This window comes from Symphalangus syndactylus, chromosome 4 (assembly GCF_028878055.3).
Source record: "Symphalangus syndactylus isolate Jambi chromosome 4, NHGRI_mSymSyn1-v2.1_pri, whole genome shotgun sequence".
In the NCBI taxonomy this organism is placed as follows: domain Eukaryota; kingdom Metazoa; phylum Chordata; class Mammalia; order Primates; family Hylobatidae; genus Symphalangus; species Symphalangus syndactylus.
In genome coordinates this window covers 17929577-17947661 of record NC_072426.2, presented here as the reverse complement: position 1 = coordinate 17947661, position 18085 = coordinate 17929577, and the positions used below count along the sequence as shown (strand labels likewise).

Here is an 18085-nt window from a genome sequence, read left to right as displayed (position 1 = left end):
AACTGTCATTGTTTATTAAGGTTAGTGTAGGCTGGAAGTCAAAATCTGGTTGCAAGTCTGAAACACCCTCTTTTGAGTTAACATACCACTTTAAATTCTTTTGAGCAAATATTTTAAATACTGGGAGATATCTTTCTTAGACACAAACACAACCTGGATTTCCCATTCTTCTTAAGACATCTGAAGATTACTTGATCCTGGCACCTCACTCCATTGTGGCATCATGGCATCTTGGCATGGATCCACTGGAACTGAGTAGTGATGCCCCCTTGCCTTAGGGCCTGTATCCTTGGTGTCTACACAGCCCCTCATCATTCTCACCATTTTCCCAACTCTGAGCCATTTGTTACTGAGCTTGTATATTCTTTTATCTTATATTAGAAAGTATTTCTTGGCATCTATGTCTATCAAAAGTGGGAAACCATAAGATTATATCGAGAAGGCTATATATATGTTTCGAGAAGAATGGGAGCCAGCAAGTTTGTGTGTGTGTGTTAAAGGAAGGAAATAATAGTTTTAAATGATTATTAGTTGTTTGCTGGCTTCATTATTTCACATTATTAACTGTCTGACTTCTGTTGGCATTTGAATATTTGATTCTTTGGAGAGGTTGACTACTGTGGGGTTAAAAAGTACCTGTCTATTTACTATGTGCTTGGTGCTAGCATGGTGTCAGCCTCTAGTCACTCCATAATCTCAAAACTGCTACTCTGAGGTTATTAACTCTAGGGTGGAACTGCCTTGAAAAGCTTGAAAATAGTTGATCATACCCTAAACCAGGGTTTGTCATCAGTGGTATTATTGACATTTTGGGCTGGACAACTCTTTGTTGTTGGGAGTTGTCTTATATATCGTAGATATAGAGCAGTTTGCCTTATTTCTACCCACTGGGTGCTAGTAGCACCCTTCCTCCTGGTTGCAACAACCAAAAATGTCTCCAGACATTCTCAAATGTCCCCTAGGGGACAAAATCGCCCCTGGTTGAGAACCACCACTCTATAGTATCAGAGAGGAAATGGTCTCAATCTGAGAGGACTCAGATTGCTTTAAAACTGGAAGGAACTGAAGAGATCATTTAATTCATCTTCCTCTTCTGATAAGGGATGACCTGTTAACGACTAGTTCAAGTCTACATTGCTTCCAAGCTCAGGATCCATTGTCCTAATACTTCTTGAACAGTGTATTGTGGAGCTAGAATACTGCATTGGAAGTTGGGAGACTTGGAATCTGGTTCTGGCGTTGCCAGTTAATCAGCTTTATGTCTTTGGACAAGAAACTTGGCTTCTCTGGGCTTCAGGTTTTTTGTTGTGTTGTTATTGTTGTTTCGTAATTGAGATATAATTCACATGCCATAAAATTAACTTTTAAAAATTGTATGTCCCAGTGTGTTTTTTTGTGTGTGTATGTTTACTATGTTGTGCAATAATCTAATTCCAGAATATTTTATCACCCCTATTCATGCCTGTTAGTAGTCACTCCCCATTCCCACCTCCCTCTAGCTCCTGGCAAGCACTATTCTGCTTTCTGACTCAATGGATTTGCCTCTTCTGGACATTTCATGTAAATAGAATCATAAATGAAACCTTTGATGTCTGGCTTCTTTCACTTGGCATAATGTTTTTAAGGTTCATTCATGTTGTAGAATGTATTAGCACTTCATTTCCTTTTATGGCTGAATAATATTCTGTGGTATGAATATACCAGAGTTTGTTTATCCATTTATCAGTTGATGGATATTTGGGTTGCTTCTACTTTTTGGCTATGATGAATAATGCCACTCTGAACGTTTGTGTATAAGTTTTTGTATGAACGTATGTTTTCAGTTCTCTTGGGCATATACCTAGGAGTGGAATTGGTGGTTTGTATGATAATGCTATATTTTGTGTTTTTGAAGAACTGCCAAACTGTTTTCCAAAGTGGCCATTTCATTTTACATTCCCACTAGCAATGTATGCAGGTTCCAGTTTCTCTGCATCCTCTCCTATATTTGTGATTATTTGTCTTTTTCATTGTAGCACTTTTAGACAATGCAGTGGTATCTCAGTGTGGTTTTGATTTGCGTTTTCCTAATGACTAATAATGTTGATTTTTTTTTAAGAAGTGGTTGTGGGTATCTTTTTTTTTAAATCTCTTCTAGCTCTGGATTTCAGATTTTTCTTCTGTTCCTTGCACAGACCATATGAATAACAGAATTGAGTCTTTAGGGAATATATATTTTGGAAACTAATTGGGTTAATCAACTCCTGTGTATTTATGAATATCTTTTATTGTCCAGTGTTCAGCCATGTTCAGGATGCAGAATGAGTATATGGCATGATCCTTTCCCCCAAACAACTCTTAATCTTGGGGAGCAAAGATGAACATAGAAAACTGGGACAACACAGGCTCATATGGAATATAATCCTAAATGTACTCATCCTGTAGGTAAATCAGGAGGGCAGGTGTATCTATTTGGATGAAGGCAAAGAAAGTCATCAGAGCCAGATAGAAAAATAGCAAATCTTGAGTTGGGAAGGTGGCTGTTTTTAAGATTCTAAAAAATTTTACTTATTTAAAAGATGCCAGTGGAAAGTTAAAAGACCTAAATATTTTGTATTTATTGTGAATTGGAACAGATGTCGCTCTCCCTGTTCTTTTTTGTCGAATAAATGAATTTGATTTGTATATCCACGCTGCCCTTTGTTTTAGACTTAATGACCCCTTTTTTCCATTTGTATGTATTTCCTGTAGTGTGAGAGCAAGACAAGTGGCTACACTGTAGTTAATTCCACAGCAGTGTTTTAATAGCAAGCCTGGTTCTAAGAGATAATTAACGCGAATGAAATGATTAATAATTCACCTTTGAGTTCTTTTTCCATTAAAGGGAAAAAAATCATCTTGTTAACAAGATTAAATCTTGTGTTAGGTTCAGAAACCTAGAAAAACTTCACTGACCTTTCAGAGCTTACAGCTTCAAGGCCTTTTTGGTCTGGCATTTTGGGCCCTATGTGATCTGATTCTGACTTACCTTTGCAGCATTTTCTCTCTCTATTCTTTTGGCATATATATATGTATAATATTTGACTTATATATATTATATATTTTATGTATATTACATATATGTGCTGCTTTTGGCCTTTTCTCTCAATTTCCTATCCCTTTCTCATGCGATTTCCTTTGCCTTATTGTGCTCACTTTGCATTGTGTCTAGTAAGATTGCCTCATTTCTTCAAAGCCAGTGGCATTGCTATTTCCTGATGAAGGCTATCCTTTCCTCTCCCTTCCACCTTTGCCCTCCAAACTGAGAGACTTTTTCTTCCACCTCCCTCCATGCTGTAGATTGTGGAATGTTTTCTCCTGGCCTCAATGCAGTCAAGGTTCTTTGAGTTCCTAGTTCTTCATGGTTTGGGACCTGTTCTGTTTATCTTTTAATTCCCCCACGTTTCCTTTTAGAGCACTTGGCACATAGTATTTTATTGAATGAATGCAAAAGAAACACTGTTTCTGTATTTTCTGTATCAGAATAAAGCTAATCAAGAGTTTATGACCATGTCAAAGAGGAACGGGATTAGAGTGTAGCTAGAAGACTACATTGGAAAACATAAAGGCTGTGAGGGACATGATTTATTTTACTGCTCTTAAATAAGTGGCAGGAAGAATCTATGTTAGTAAAGATAATTTTATTGTAGAATTCTATTTTGATACCAGAATTCTAGAACCATGTAGAATGAAGCAGGAGACCTGGAAGGAAGCAGAAAAGCCACTGAGAGGTGATTAGCTCTTCATTCTGCATTCTTCATGGCAGAGGGCCACCCTGTAGGACCACCTCACCCAGAGGACTGTTAATGAAACAGGCAGAAGTCCTCAAAGCCCAAGTGAGGGAAGTCATAATGGGAAGCTCTGAGAAGTGACATCTCCCTTCTTAAGGCAGAATTGGAGATTTCCAGAAGCATAGTTTTAGACTGTGTTTGGCATAGAGTGAAACAGCAGACTTTTACATTTGAATGGACTCTGGAAATGTCAGCACACCACATCAAAGTACAAAAATGGATCATCATGAAGATTCTTAGTCTAGAACAGATTAAATCAGGTTTGGCATATTTTGGTTTGATGTCTCTGCTTTACAATGCAGAAACATGTGGTATATTTTAGAAAGATTTCTAAATAGAAGTAGTTTAAAATAAAATATAATAGTAAATTTGTGTTTGGCAGGGTGAGCTTCAAGTATACAGAAAACCTTAATTTCCAATCCCAGGAGAAAGTAGGTTATTTGCTCCTAACTCTGGCCCCCACATTTGCAGCTCCTTTTTTGCCTTTCATCATCTCTTCTTTTTACCTTTTGTTATAATACTTACAGACTTTCTTTTCCCATCATCCTAGGAGCTGTTCTTTTTGTGTTTCTCCTTTTTATGTTTCTGCTGCTGTGCTTCTCTTCTTTGTCTACACATAGGTGTAGCATTTTAGCCCCCATGCACTTTTCTCTTTGATTGCACTGGCTCTATAGGCATGCCTCTGTTAATGCCAATTTCAAATTGAAGTTACTTGTAAGCAAGCTCTGTCTCTTCCCTTTAGACTTTGCACTGCATCAAATTAGAGGCTTTGTTTTGTCACCTGTGTTTCTCTAGTTCCTCGGGAAGTGTCTAGCACATTGAAAGTCCTTGTAAACATCTGAGTGAACCTCTTGACCTTTTTAAAGGGTTTTGGTTTGTTATTTTTAATGCTAGTTCTTATGTACTCTCTGTCTCTCTCTCTCTCACACACACACACACACACACACACAGTTACCCAATTCTCCTTTGTTAATTTCTTCACTTTTTCTTTGGAGTCAAGATGGAATGGAGAATTATATGGCTGAAGATAATAGAGAAATTTGAGGTGGAGAGACCAGAATTTGGAAGCATACTCCAAGTTGGACATTCTTCTATTTGGAATGCGGGAATTAGGATCATCTGAGGGAAGGGCAAGTGCCTGTAGAGATTTCAGAAAGATACGAAAGTTCCTAGTGGCAGTTATGTAGGACAGAAATAGCATTGAGTCTCCAGCCAAAGTTAGATAGTTGGAGTTTTCAGTAGACAGGGAAGCTAACATTACTCAGTAGCCCAAGGAGGGAGGAAAGCACTGATGAGATGACCAACTCAAGACAGAAGGTGAGTCCATAGAACGTAGGTGTCTTAGTCCATTTGGTTGCTATAAAGGAATACCTGAGGCTGGGTAATTTATAAAAAAAGAGGTTTATTTGTCTCACAGTTCTGCAGGTTGTACAAGAAACATGGCACCAGCATCTGCTTCTGGTGAGGGTTTCAGAAAGCGTCTATTCGTGCCGGGCATCATATGGAGAGAGGAAGGACGTGAGAGAGAGAAGGGAGGAAGGTGTCAGGCTCTTCTTAACAGTCAGTTCTCAAGGGGGAGACAAGAGTGAGAACTCATGCACTCTGGTCAGAATGGCATCAAGACATCCTTGAGGGATCTGCCCCCATGACTCAAAAACTTCCTGCCAGACCCCACTTCCAATATTGACAATCAAATTTCAGCGTGGGATTTGAAAGACAAATATCCAAATTATCAGCAGGTGAGGGCATCCAGACCTTCCCTTAAGTATATCAATTTATGCCTACTATGGAAATGTGAACTAATTATATAAGTATAAATAATTATATAAATGTATAAAAATATATAATGTATAAATATATAATTATGTAAATATATAATTTTATAATTATTAAAATGTAATTCTTGAAATCATCCTGTTCTTTATTATTTTTCAAATGTAAATAGAAGTATTTTTTAGATAATCTGTTAGGATAACTTTTCACACAACTGAGGACTGACTGATACAGAAATGAGAACAACATATTACAAAACACATTGTGTTGCAGAGTGGCTTCTACGCACATTGATAAAGGCATGGCCTTTGGCTGGTGTCCTGCAGTTCTTGTCTATGGAAAATACTATCCTCAGCAGGATTTCCTTCTTACTGCCGAGGATTTTGACTATTACAGCAATTTTTGCTGTAGCTGCTCTTCTACAAAGTATCCTCTAATTAACAGGAGGCACGTGTATGAAGAGTTGTATATAATTTTCAGAGAGAATCTCATCAAATAGTGGCATTGTAAATTCATATTTTATGCTTGGCTGACTTTTTTCTTTAGAAAATAAACAAACAATCTTGACAGGAAATGTAAAAACAGTAAAATCCAACCACCTTCATCTTTCATTCCATGGTTCTGCTAACGTTTTATTAAGGCTTTACATCACTAAGTACTAAGGTTTTTTTTTTTTTTTAATGCAGACTAAAAGTAGATTGTTATACACATGTTGATGGAGAAAGCAGTTAGAGCCACTTGCATTACATCAAACAGGGGAATAAATCAGCTGCTGGGTATAAGCAGCCCCTCTGAAGCTACCCGACTGAGACCCATGGGGGTGCAGATGTGATGTGCACATTGTCTTCATCCTGCAGAGAGGTTGATGGTTGTCAGGGAAAGAGGCACAGACACATGCAACTGTTATTAAACAGTGCAAGGCTGTGTATTATTAAATGCTAGTTTGTGGTGACCGTGGGTGTAAATGGGAGTTTGGTGAAGGAGATGATTCTGGAGGGCAGTAGTTAGCGTAAATCAGGGTTTCCCAGCCTTGGCATTGCTGGCATTTTGGGCTAGATAATTCATTATTGTGAGGGCTGTTCTGTGCATTTTAGGATGTTTTAGCAGCATCCCTGGCTTCTACTTATAGGTGCCAGTAGTATCCTTCTCCCAAATTCCCTCAGCTGTGACCACCAAAAATGTCTTCAGACATTGCCAAATGTCCCCCAGGAGAGCAAAATCACCTCCAATTAAGAACCACTGGGTAGGCTTAGTTGAGTGCAGTGTGGATTTGAGGCTGAGTTGTGAAGAATAAATAGACCTTGGATAGGAAGTATGGACAATATGGAGGAGATTTTAGTGGAGAGGAACCTTTAAAGTGAAGACTCAGAAGTGTGTCTGCAGCAGGGCTACTCAAGGTGTGGTCCATGAACTTAACTGTGTTACCAGTGTAAGTACTGCAATTGAGGGTAATCATTTAGAAACTTTTATGGTGACTTTACTGAGTAATTTTATCAACTATAGTAATGAAAACTTCAGGTTTATAGCTTATCTTTGTTATTTAATTTTTCTAGAAATTAGTTTCTCATTTTATAAAAGTATCATTCTGCAACAGATTGGAACATTAGTATAAGAATGACAGCAAACTGGTCCTTGGCCACTGAGACTTTGAGAGAGGCTGTGACCAGATTGGATTTCAGGTGTACAGTAGGACATAAGGTAGGCTAGGTGTGGCCCAGATGGAGCATGGAGTCAGAGTGATTGCTGAGATCTCTCACGGTGCCTGACATCTTAGGCTGGTACTCAATAAATATTTTCAGGACGAATCAATGCCTGGAAAACCTCCATGCAGAGGAGAATGGACCTAGCAGTAAAGAGGGGGTCCCAGTGGATATTTTGGGTTGGGGGTGACTTTTAGAAGTTTTTTTTTTTTAAATCAGGAACTATAATCACATCATATAACACTATGTAACATTCTATATTTTTGCCTGCTGATATGTAACATAGTTAAGTTTATTACAAACATTATTTCCTAAGACTTATGGTATAAGTGCTCCTTTTCAAGTATTAACACTTAATAGTGTTTAATCTACAATGTAACATTAGGTAAATCAATGATAAATGTATATAATGCAATACACTGTGCCACCTCTCCCTACCCTGTGTTAAGGTATTATTAACAAAATCAATTAAGAAAAAAACAACACAACTATTATAACTGAAACAAGGCTATGAACATCACAGATGCATGGCTGAGTAGATAAACAGCATTTCCCCTTAACACGAAGGTCATTTTGTCAGAGACTCCTATATCTTTAGGTTAGCATTGTTATAGCAGCAGCTAGTCTTCAGGACAAGATCAAAAATTTCAAGCAAAAAAGACAACGAGTTACTCTGAGAAAAAATCAATCCACATTACTAATAAAAGAAGCAAACTGCTGGTTTCACCTTAACATAAAATTGGGTGTGTTCCCTTTCACATGTGATTCATATTAATATCATTTTGTCTGTCTCTGTGGTTTCAGTCTTTAAATCATTTGATTATCTCCACTTAGGAACCTTTCTAGTTGCTTACCCTGGAACCATAATTATTTGAAGCTGTAATTTATATATTTTAGAACTTATTGTCACATTATGTATGTCCTGGCAGTTGGGATTTGTGAACAGCCTAATGTCTGGCATGAAGTAACTTTTGTGATTATTTGGCAATATTTATAGCTGTCCTTTAAAGAAATAAAGGAGAGTACATTTTGGTTCATTTACATTTTCTGTGAATAGAGAAAGGCCTGTGCCCTTGGCACTGTTTTCATAGTGAAGTTAGTGGGTCTTTTGCCTGAATTAGCAGTGAAATGAGGAAAGAGATGGGGTATGGAAAAGAGTAATTGAAAGGAGCTTAAGAAAGAGTGGGCATAAACACAGGAAACCGACAAAGATTTGGAAAGCACCCCAGAGATGGCAGCAGCAGGTTTTGGGGTGGAGAATGGTCTGGCTGTTGGCCCGGGTGACTGAGCCATGTATGTCGCATTGTCCAGCTGGCTAGCTCAAGCTTCTTCACTCGGTGGTGGTCTCAAGTTTCTAATAGTGGTAAGAAGGAGAGCCCCAAGTACTTTTCAGGATTCTGTTTATATCAGTCTTTCTAATCCATCAAGATTCAAGGGATGGAGAAGTAAACTCCATCTCTTGGTGAGAACAGTTGCGTTGTCATAGTGTCAGGGTGTGGAAGCACAAGGTAGAGAATTTGTGAACACTTTTATAACTTGCTGTAGTGAATGAAAGAAGAAATAATTTTTTTCATTAATACTCCAAATCTTAAAATTACTCCAAATCAATTGCCACTTGTTTTAACACAGCTGATGTGAAGTACTGTGGCTTACAATCCTATTTTATTCATTTATTTATGAAATACGATTGTATTCACTGAAGTTTTGAGAAGGAAAGGTAAGAATATTTGGTGTGGCATTACCACACTGTGATTTATTTTTGCTAAAGATCAAGTGAATTTTCCAGTCCTTTCCAGTGAACAAATGGATGGAATTTGTGTGGGATTTTGTTTGACAATATGTGCATTGTAGCTCAGAGTTCAGAATCTTTGTTTTGAATTTTACAAATGCTGTTTTAGTCCCTGTTCTGTTTTCTTTTCTCATAGTTTCTACTCCTTTACAGATAAACACTGATGGTGAACCCCCTAACTTGATATGCTGTTGTTGTTCCATCTTGATCACGGTTTTGTTGGGCTTGCTAAGCCAAAGGTGAGCTGAATTAAACCCACCGAATAAATTTATGCTTCATCTTGGTTGTTGTTCTTGGCTATATTATTCTTTTACTCTCCCTACAAGCTTCAAGAGGTCTAGGAGAAATGTTTTGATAGATGTTTCTTTGTCTTCCTCTTAGAGAACTTGATGCAAACCTGGACAAAAGGACAAAAGAGGAGGTGGGATTGGAAGTGTCATGTACGTGCTTGAGGGGGGTGGTGTTAAGGTTTGATCCCTTTTACTTTTATTCCTCTCTGGTGCAGATATCTGATTCTATTATGGCTTGCCCCGGGAATCTGTCTGAGAACACTGTGGCAATTTTTCCTTGTCTGACCTGGTTTACATCCTAGCAGGAAGGTATACTTTAAGTAACCTATTACTTAATTCATTAAAAGTGTAATTAATCTTATAAAGGGGGAATTAATGACACAGTGAAAATGTTTACAAGCAAAAATCTTACCTAACCTGCTTGTTTTTTTTTTTTGTGGGGGATTCGGAGATGTGGTCTCACTTTGCCACCCAGTCTAGAATGCAGTAGTGCAATACCTGGGTGCTTTTGTCAGGGAAGATTTACTTGAGAGGGTGACCTTAAAGCTGAGGGCCTAAGAGGGAGCATATGAGTTAGCTAGGTGAAGCTGGAAAGAGGTTTCATGGGCTGCTGACTACCTTATGGGAAGTTTTGATACAGGAAGGTTAGTGGTTCCCCTAAACCACTTTTGTACCATGGGTACAATTGAGCAGATGAAGGGAGACTGCATAGGGTTAGTGTAGAGCAGTGGCCCCTTAAGCTTAAGCATTACTTGGGAACTTGTTATATTTGTAAATTCAGTTTTTTTAAAAACAGCACTATTGAGATATGATTAGCATATCATTTAAACTATACAATTCAGTGGCTTTCAGGATATTTGCAGAATTGTCAGCTATCACCACAATTTAAGAACATTTTTATTACCCCACAAAGAAATCTCACACCCCTTTAGCAATGGGTCCCCAAGTCCCCCACCTTTCTCACTCCAGCCCAAGGCTACTACCGATCTGCTTTCTGTCTACAGGGTCACCTATTCTAGACATCTCATACAAATGGAGTCATATGATATGTGATCCTTTATGACTGACTTCTTTCTCTTAGCATGATCTCAAAGTTCATCCATGTTGTACATGTATCAGTACTTCATTTTTATGACCGGATAATGTTCCATTGTTTAAAGATATGAAATGCAGATTCTTGAGCCCCATTCCAATCTTCCTGAATCTGAAACTCTGGGGCCTATTCACTCTTCCATAATCTGTGCTTTAACAAGCCCTCCAGGTGACCCAGATTCACCCAAGGGTAGAGAGCCACCTGCAGAGGGAGTGGGAGGGAGCAGGGAGTTGGAGAGTTGGGCACTTCTTATCACTGCCTGGGCCTGGGTATGGACTTTTTTCTTCATCTTAAGGATAATGAGAAGTTACTGAAAGGTTTTTAAAGCATAGGAGTGAAACCATCTAATTTATGTTTTTTAAAGAAATTCATTTTAGCTTTTCCATGTAAAGTGGTTTAGAGGAAATCTAGCTAGAAGAAAATGTAGGAAGCTCTAGAGGAGACATGAGGGTTTGGCATGGGCCAGTGGCAGTGAAAATGGAGAAATGTGGATGGGTTCAAGAAAAAATTTGAAACCAGAGAGGTCATGACTTGGTGGTTAATTGCATCATCAAGGTGAGTCAATGATGATGTCCAGGTTTCTAGATTAAGCTGGTGAATGGGTGGTGGTGCCATCACTAAGATCTGAATTTTCTGGTTTTCTGATACGTGAGTAAATCTTAGTCACCCATTCTTCCTTCTAGAATACACTCTTCCAGGCAATTCCTAGAGGAAACATTGGATAACATTTGAATATATACCATGTGGAAAATACTCTTGGGAAGACATATCACAATACATCAAGGACCATAAGTACAGTTGGCCCTTCTGTATTTGCAGGTTCCACATCCTTGGATTCAACCATCCATTGAAAAATATTCAGAAAAAAAGAACAGTTCAATAATAAAAAAATAAAAATTTAAAAAACAATACAGGGTAACCACTGTTTACATAGCATTCACATTGTATAAGGTATTATAAATAACCTAGAGGTGATTTAGAGTATAAGGGAGGATGTGTGTAGGCTACATGCAAATACTACACCATTTTATATCAAGGACTTGAGTATCCTTGGATTTTGGTATGGGGGTTGGGGGGAGCTCCTGAAACTAATTCACTTCAGATACTGAGGGACAGCTGTAACATAAATATGAATGTGTGTGCACACACACTGAATCTACAGTAACTATATATTAAAATAAAGAACATACATGAGAAAGTGGGAAATAAAGGTGTCACCAAATTGTTTAGACTTAGTGGTGTGTGTACAAGTCTTTTGAAGCCTGATGAATTTGCATAATTTAGAGAAAAGAGATGGAGCAAGAGGTTTGAGGTTGCAGTCAATTCTGAAAGGAATGCACAGCAAGATTAGATTCCAGGGTTCTGAAGATGAGATAAACATGGGAATGGCTGACGAGAGTAGGACCAGGAGACTATGGAACTTTTTTTTTTTTAATCAAGAGCCAATGAGGAGTATAAAATTCTGAAAAAGCAGTGATATGCGCTTGAGAAGAACACTCTTGTCTGCTTTTAGATGGGAGAGAGTAAGACAGTAAGGAAATTCTTGGAGGTATCAGCATCAGTGGGATAGGAAAGGGACTGTAGCGATGGGGGAAATAGGCAAGATATAAGGAATGGTAGAATTTCCAGTATTTGGTAGCTGAAGGAGACAGTGAAGAAGAAAGAAAAGGAGATGACTTTGTGGTTACTAGGAAACCAGAAGAGGATGTGGCTCTTGTAGCTGGTGGTGGAGGAGTTGTAGGGAGGGAGGGCTGTGGAAGACGCTGATTTTAGGCTTTTAACGTGAACAGGTAATTATGGAATTAAAACTTAAACATAGTTTTGAGAAATAAATTTATTAAATTTGAGGTAGCAGGTTTTATAGACTTGTTAATTTTTTTTTAATTTTTTTTTTTTTTTGAGGCGGGGTTTCGCTGTTGTTGCCCAGGCTGGAGTGCAATGGCATGATCTTGGCTCACTGCAACCTCTGCCTCCTGGGTTCAAGCGATTCTCCTGCCTCAGCCTCCTGAGTAGCTGGGACTACAGGCACCCGCTACCATGCCTGGCTAATTAATTTTTTTAAATTGTAATTCAGTTCTAGTATTATCCTACTTAGCTATTTTTAAATTATACAAATAATTAAAAGCAAATATTGTTTCATTAATGTATGATCTGGAATATGAAGGGAATTGACTAACCTATTCTGAAAATACAGTTCCCAGTTGGAAAATATGTACAGATAATAATTTGTTAATGGTGGATTAGATTTAATTCAAGTTAATAGAAAGAAGCATCCAGCCACGGGCAGGGCAGTAGTAACCTCTTTTTGATCCGTTCTAAAATATTCTTTTAAACTCAAGAACAGTAGACTGTAAATTCTGACACCTGCCCAAGTTTCAGTTAAGGAACTAAATGAAGTGATTGGATTTATTTTATTTATTTTCTATTACACTTTAAGTTCTAGGGTACATGTACAGTGTGCAGGTTTGTTACATAGGTATACATGTGCCATGGTGGTTTGCTGCACCCATCAACTCATCATTTACGTTAGGTATTTCTCCTAATGCTATCCCTCACCCAGGCCCCCACCGCCCGACAGGCCCCAGTGTGTAATGTTCCCTGCCCTGTGTCCAAGTGTTCTCGTTGTTCAATTCCCACCTGTGAGTGAGAACATTCAGTGTTTCATTTTCTGTCCGTGTGATAGTTTGCTGATAATGATGGTTTCCAGCTTCATCCATGTCCCTGCAAAGCACATGAACTCATCTTTTTTTATGGCTGCATAGTATTCCATGGTGTATATGTGCCACATTTTCTTAATCCAGTGTATCATTGATGGACATTTGGGTTGGTTCCAAGTCTTTCCTATTGTGAATAGTGCTGCAGTAAACATATGTGTGCATGTGTCTTTATAGTAGCATGATTTATAATCCTTTGGGTATATACCCAGTAATGGGATTGCTGGGTCAAATGGTATTTCTAGTTCTAGATCCTTGAGGAATCGCCACACTGTCTTCTACAATAGTTGAAATAATTTACACTCCCACCAACAGTGTAAAAGCGTTCCTATTTCTCCATATCCTCTCCAGCATCAGTTGTTTCCTGACTTTTTAATGATTGCCATTTTAACTGGTGTGAGATGGTATCTCATTGTGGTTTTGATTTGCGTTTCTCTGATGACCAGTGATGAGGAGCATTTTTTCATGTGTCCATTGGCTGCATAAATGTCTTCTTTTGAGAAGTGTCTGTTCATATCCTTTGCCCACTTTTTGATGGGGTTGTTTTTTTCTTGTAAATTTGTTTAAGTTCTTTGTAGATTCTGGATATTAGCCCTTTGTCAGATGGGTAGATTGCAAAAATTTTCTCCCATTCTGTAAGTTTCCTGTTCACTCTGCTGGTAGTTTCTTTTGCTGTGCAGAAGCTCTTTAGTTTAATTAGATCCCATTTGTCAATTTTAGCTTTTGTTGCCATTGCTTTTGGTATTTTAGTCCTGAAGTCCTTGCCCATACCTATGTCCTGAATGGTATTGCCTAGGTTTTCTTTTGGGTTTTTATGGTTTTAGGTCTAACATTTAAATCTTTAATCCATCTTGAATTAATTTTTGTATAAGGTGTAAGGAAGGGATCCAGTTTCAGCTTTCTATATATGGCTAGCCAGTTTTCCCAGCACCATTTATTAAATAGGTAATCCTTTCCCCATTTCTTGTTTTTGTCAGATTTGTCAAAGATCAGATGGTTGTAGATGTGTGGTGTTATTTCTGAGGGCTCTGTTCTGTTCCACTGGTCTATATCTCTGTTTTGGTACCAGTACCATGCTGTTTTGGTTACTGTAGCCTTGTAGTATAGTTTGAAGTCAGGTAGCGTGATGCCTCCAGTTTTGTTCTTTTGGCTTAGGATTGTCTTGGCTATGCAGGTTCTTTTTTGGTTCCATATGAACTTTAAAGTGGTTTTTTCCAATTCTGTGAAGAAAGTCATTGGTAGCCTGATGGGGATGGCATTGAATCCATAAATTACCTTGGGCAGTATGGCGATTTTCACGATACTGATTCTTCCTATCCATGAGCATGGAATGTTTTTTCATTTGCTTCTGTGCTCTCTTATTTCCTTGAGCGGTGGTTTGTAGTTCTCATTGAAGAGGTCCTTCACATCCCTTGTAAGTTGGATTCCTAGGTATTTTATTCTCTTTGTAGCAATTGTGAATGAGACTTCACTCATGATTTGGCTCTCTGTTTGTCTGTTATTGGTGTATAGGAATGCTTGTGATTTTTGCACATTGATTTTGTATCCTGAGACTTTGCCGAAGTTGCTTATCAGCTTAAGGAGATTTTGGGCTGAGATGATGGGGTTTTCTAAATATACAATCATGCCATCTGCAAACAGGGACAGTTTGACTTCCTCTTTTCCTAATTGAATACCCTTTATTTCTTTCTCTTGCCTGATTGCCCTGGCCAGAACTTCCAACACTATGTTGAATAGGAGTGGCGAGAGAGGGCATCCTTGTTTTGTGCCAGTTTTCAAAGGGAATGCTTCTAGTTTTTGCCCATTCAGTATGGTATTGGCTATGGGTTTGTCATAAATAGCTCTTATTATTTTGAGATACGTTTCATCAGTACCTAGTTTATTGAGAGTTTTTAGCATGAAGGGCTGTTGAATTTCGTCAAAGGCCTTTTCTGCATCTATTGAGATAATCATGTGGTTTTTGTTGTTGGTTCTGTTCATGTGATGGATTACGTTTATTTATTTGAATATGTTGAACCAGCCTTGTATCCCAGGGATGAAGGCGACCTGATCGTGGTGGATAAGCTTTTTGATGTGCTGCTGGATTCAGTTTCCCAGTATTTTATGGAGGATTTTTGCATCGATGTTCATCAGGGATGTTGGTCTAAAATTCTCTTTTTTGTGTGTGTCTCTGCCAGGCTTTGGTAACTAGATGATGCTGGCCTCAGAAAATGAGTTAGGGAGGATTCCATCTTTTTCTATTGATTGGAATAGTTTCAGAAGGAATGGTACCAGCTCCTCTTTGTACCTCTGGTAGAAGTCGGCTGTGAATCGGTCTGGCCCTGGACTTTTTTTGGTTGATAGGCTATTCATTATTGCCTCAATTTCAGAACTTGTTATTGGTCTATTCAGAGATTCAACTTCTTCCTGGGTTAGTCTTGGGAGGGCGTATGTGTCCAGGAATTTATCCATTTCTTCTAAATTTTCTAGTTTATTTGTGTAGAGGTATTTATAGTATTCTCTGATGGTAGTTTGTATTTCTGTGGGATCAGTGGTAATATCCCCTTTATCATTTTTTATTGCATCTATTTGATTCTTCTCTCTTTTCTTGTTTATTGCTAGCAGTCTATCAATTTTGTTGATCATTTCAAAAAACCAGCTCCTGGATTCATTGATTTTTTTGAAGGTTTTTTTGTGTCTCTATTTCCTTCAGTTCTGCTCTAATCTTAGTTATTTCTTGCCTTCTGCTAGCTTTTGAATTTGTTTATTCTTGCTTCTCTAGTTGTTTTAACTGTGATGTTAGGGTGTTGATTTTAGATCTTTCCTGCTTTCTCCTGTGGGCATTTAGTACTATAAATTTCCCTGTAGACACTGCTTTAAATGTGTCCCAGAGATTCTGGTATTTTGTGTCTTTGTTCTCATTGGTTTCAAAGAACATCTTTATTTCTGCCTTCATTTCGTTATTTACCCAGTAGTCATTCAGTAGCAGGTTCTTCAGTTTCCATGTAGTTGTGTGGTTTTGAATGAGTTTCTTAATCCTGAGTTCTAATTTTATTGCACTGTGGTTTGAGAGACCATTTGTTGTGATTTCTGTTCTTTTATATTGGCTGAGGAGTGCTTTACTTCTAATTATGTGGTCAGTTTTAGAATAAGTGTGATGTGGTGCTGAGAAGAATGTATATTCTGTTGATTGGGGTGGAGAGTTCTGTAGATGCCTATTAGGTCCACTTGGTGCAGAGCTGAGTTCAAGTCCTGGATATCCTTGTTAACTTTCTGTCTCATTGATCTGTCTAATACTGACAGTGGAGTGTTAAGGTCTCCCATTATTATTGTGTGGGAGTCTAAGTCTCTTTGTAGGTCTCTAAGGACTTGCTTTATGAATCTGGGTGCTCCTGTATTGGGTGCATATATATTTAGGATTGTTATCTCTTCTTGTTGAATTGATCCCTTTCCCATTATGTAATGACGTTCTTTGTCTCTTTTGATCTTTGTTGTTTTAAAGTCTGTTTTATCAGAGACTAGGATTGCAACCCCTGCTTTTTTTTTTTTCTTTCCATTTGCTTGGTAGATCTTCCTCCATCCCTTTCTTTTGAGCCTATATGTGTCTCTGCACATGAGATGGGTCTCCTGAATACAGTACACTGATGGATCTTGACTCTTTATCGAGTTTGCCCATCTGTGTCTTTTAATTGGTGCGTTTAGCCCATTTACATTTAAGGTTAATATTGTTATGTGTGAATCTGATCCTGTCATTATGATGTTAGCTGGTTATTTTGCCCATTAATTGTTGCAGTTTCTTCATAGCATCAATGGTCTTTACAATTTGGCATGTTTTTATAGTGGCTGGTACCAGTTCCTTTCCAAGTTTAGTGCTTCCTTTAGGAGCTCTTGTAAGGCAGGCCTGGTGGTGACAAAATCTCTCAGCATTTGCATGTCTGTAAAGGAGTTTATTTCTCCTTCACTTATGAAGCTTAGTTTGGCTGGATATGAAATTCTGGGTTGAAAATTCTTTTCTTTAAGAATGTTGAATATTGGCCCCCACTCTCATCTGACTTGCAAGGTTTCTGCCAAGAGAGCCACCGTTAGTCTGATGGGCTTCCCTTTGTGGGTAACCCGACCTTTCTCTCTGGCTGCCCTTAACATTTTTTTCCTTCATTTCAACCTTGGTGAATCTGACACAATCTGACAATTGTGTCTTGGAGTTGCTCTTCTTGGGGAGTATCTTTGTGGTGTTCTGTGTATTTCCTGAATCTGAATGTTGGCCTGCCTTGCTAGATTGGGGAAGTTCTCCTGGATAATATCTTGGAGGGTGTTTTCCAACTTGGTTCCATTCTCCCCATCACTTTCAGGTACACCAATCAAACGTAGATTTGGTCTTTTCACATAGTCCCGTATTTCTTGGAGGCGTTGTTCGTTTCTTTCTACTCTTTTTTCTCTAAACTTGTATTCTTACTTTATTTCATTAATTTTATCTTCAATCACTGATATCCTTTCTTCCACTTGATCAAATCGGCTATTGAAGCTTGTGCATGTGTCACGAAGTTCTTGTGCTATGGTTTTCGAATCCAGCAGGTCATTTAAGGTCTTCTTTACACTGTTTATTCTAGTTAGCCATTTGTCTAACCTTTTTTCAAGGTTTTTAGCTTCCCAGCGAAAGGTTAGAACATGCTCCTTCAGCTCGGAGAAGTTTGTTATTACGGACATTCTGAAGCCTACTTCTGTCTACTCGTCAAAGTCATTCTTTGTCCAGCTTTGTTCCATTGCTGGCAAGGGGCTGCGACCCTTTGAAGAAGAGGTACTCTGGTTTTTGGAATTTTCAGCTTTTCTGCTCTGGTTTCTCTCCATCTGTGTGGTTTTATCTACATTTGGTCTTTGATGTTGGTGACCTACAAATGGTGTTTTTGTGTGGATGTCCTTTTTGTTGATGTTGATGCTACT

General features: G+C 38.3%; 1 protein-coding gene across 2 annotated transcripts in view; it reads left to right on the top strand.

Annotated features, from left to right (window-relative positions):
- The window catches only part of SH3BGRL2 (SH3 domain binding glutamate rich protein like 2), a 77050-nt gene that overhangs the window by 14242 nt on the left and 44723 nt on the right, over positions 1 to 18085 (top strand). The window contains exon 1 of one of the 2 annotated variants that reach the window (XM_063637850.1): positions 9242 to 9310. The exons of the other annotated variant lie outside the window; for it this stretch is intronic. Within the exon in view, the coding sequence (XP_063493920.1) occupies positions 9257 to 9310 (54 nt within the window). The 5' untranslated portion in view covers positions 9242 to 9256. Of the gene's footprint in view, positions 1 to 9241; positions 9311 to 18085 lie in introns of those variants that run through there. 2 annotated transcript variants of the gene reach the window in all.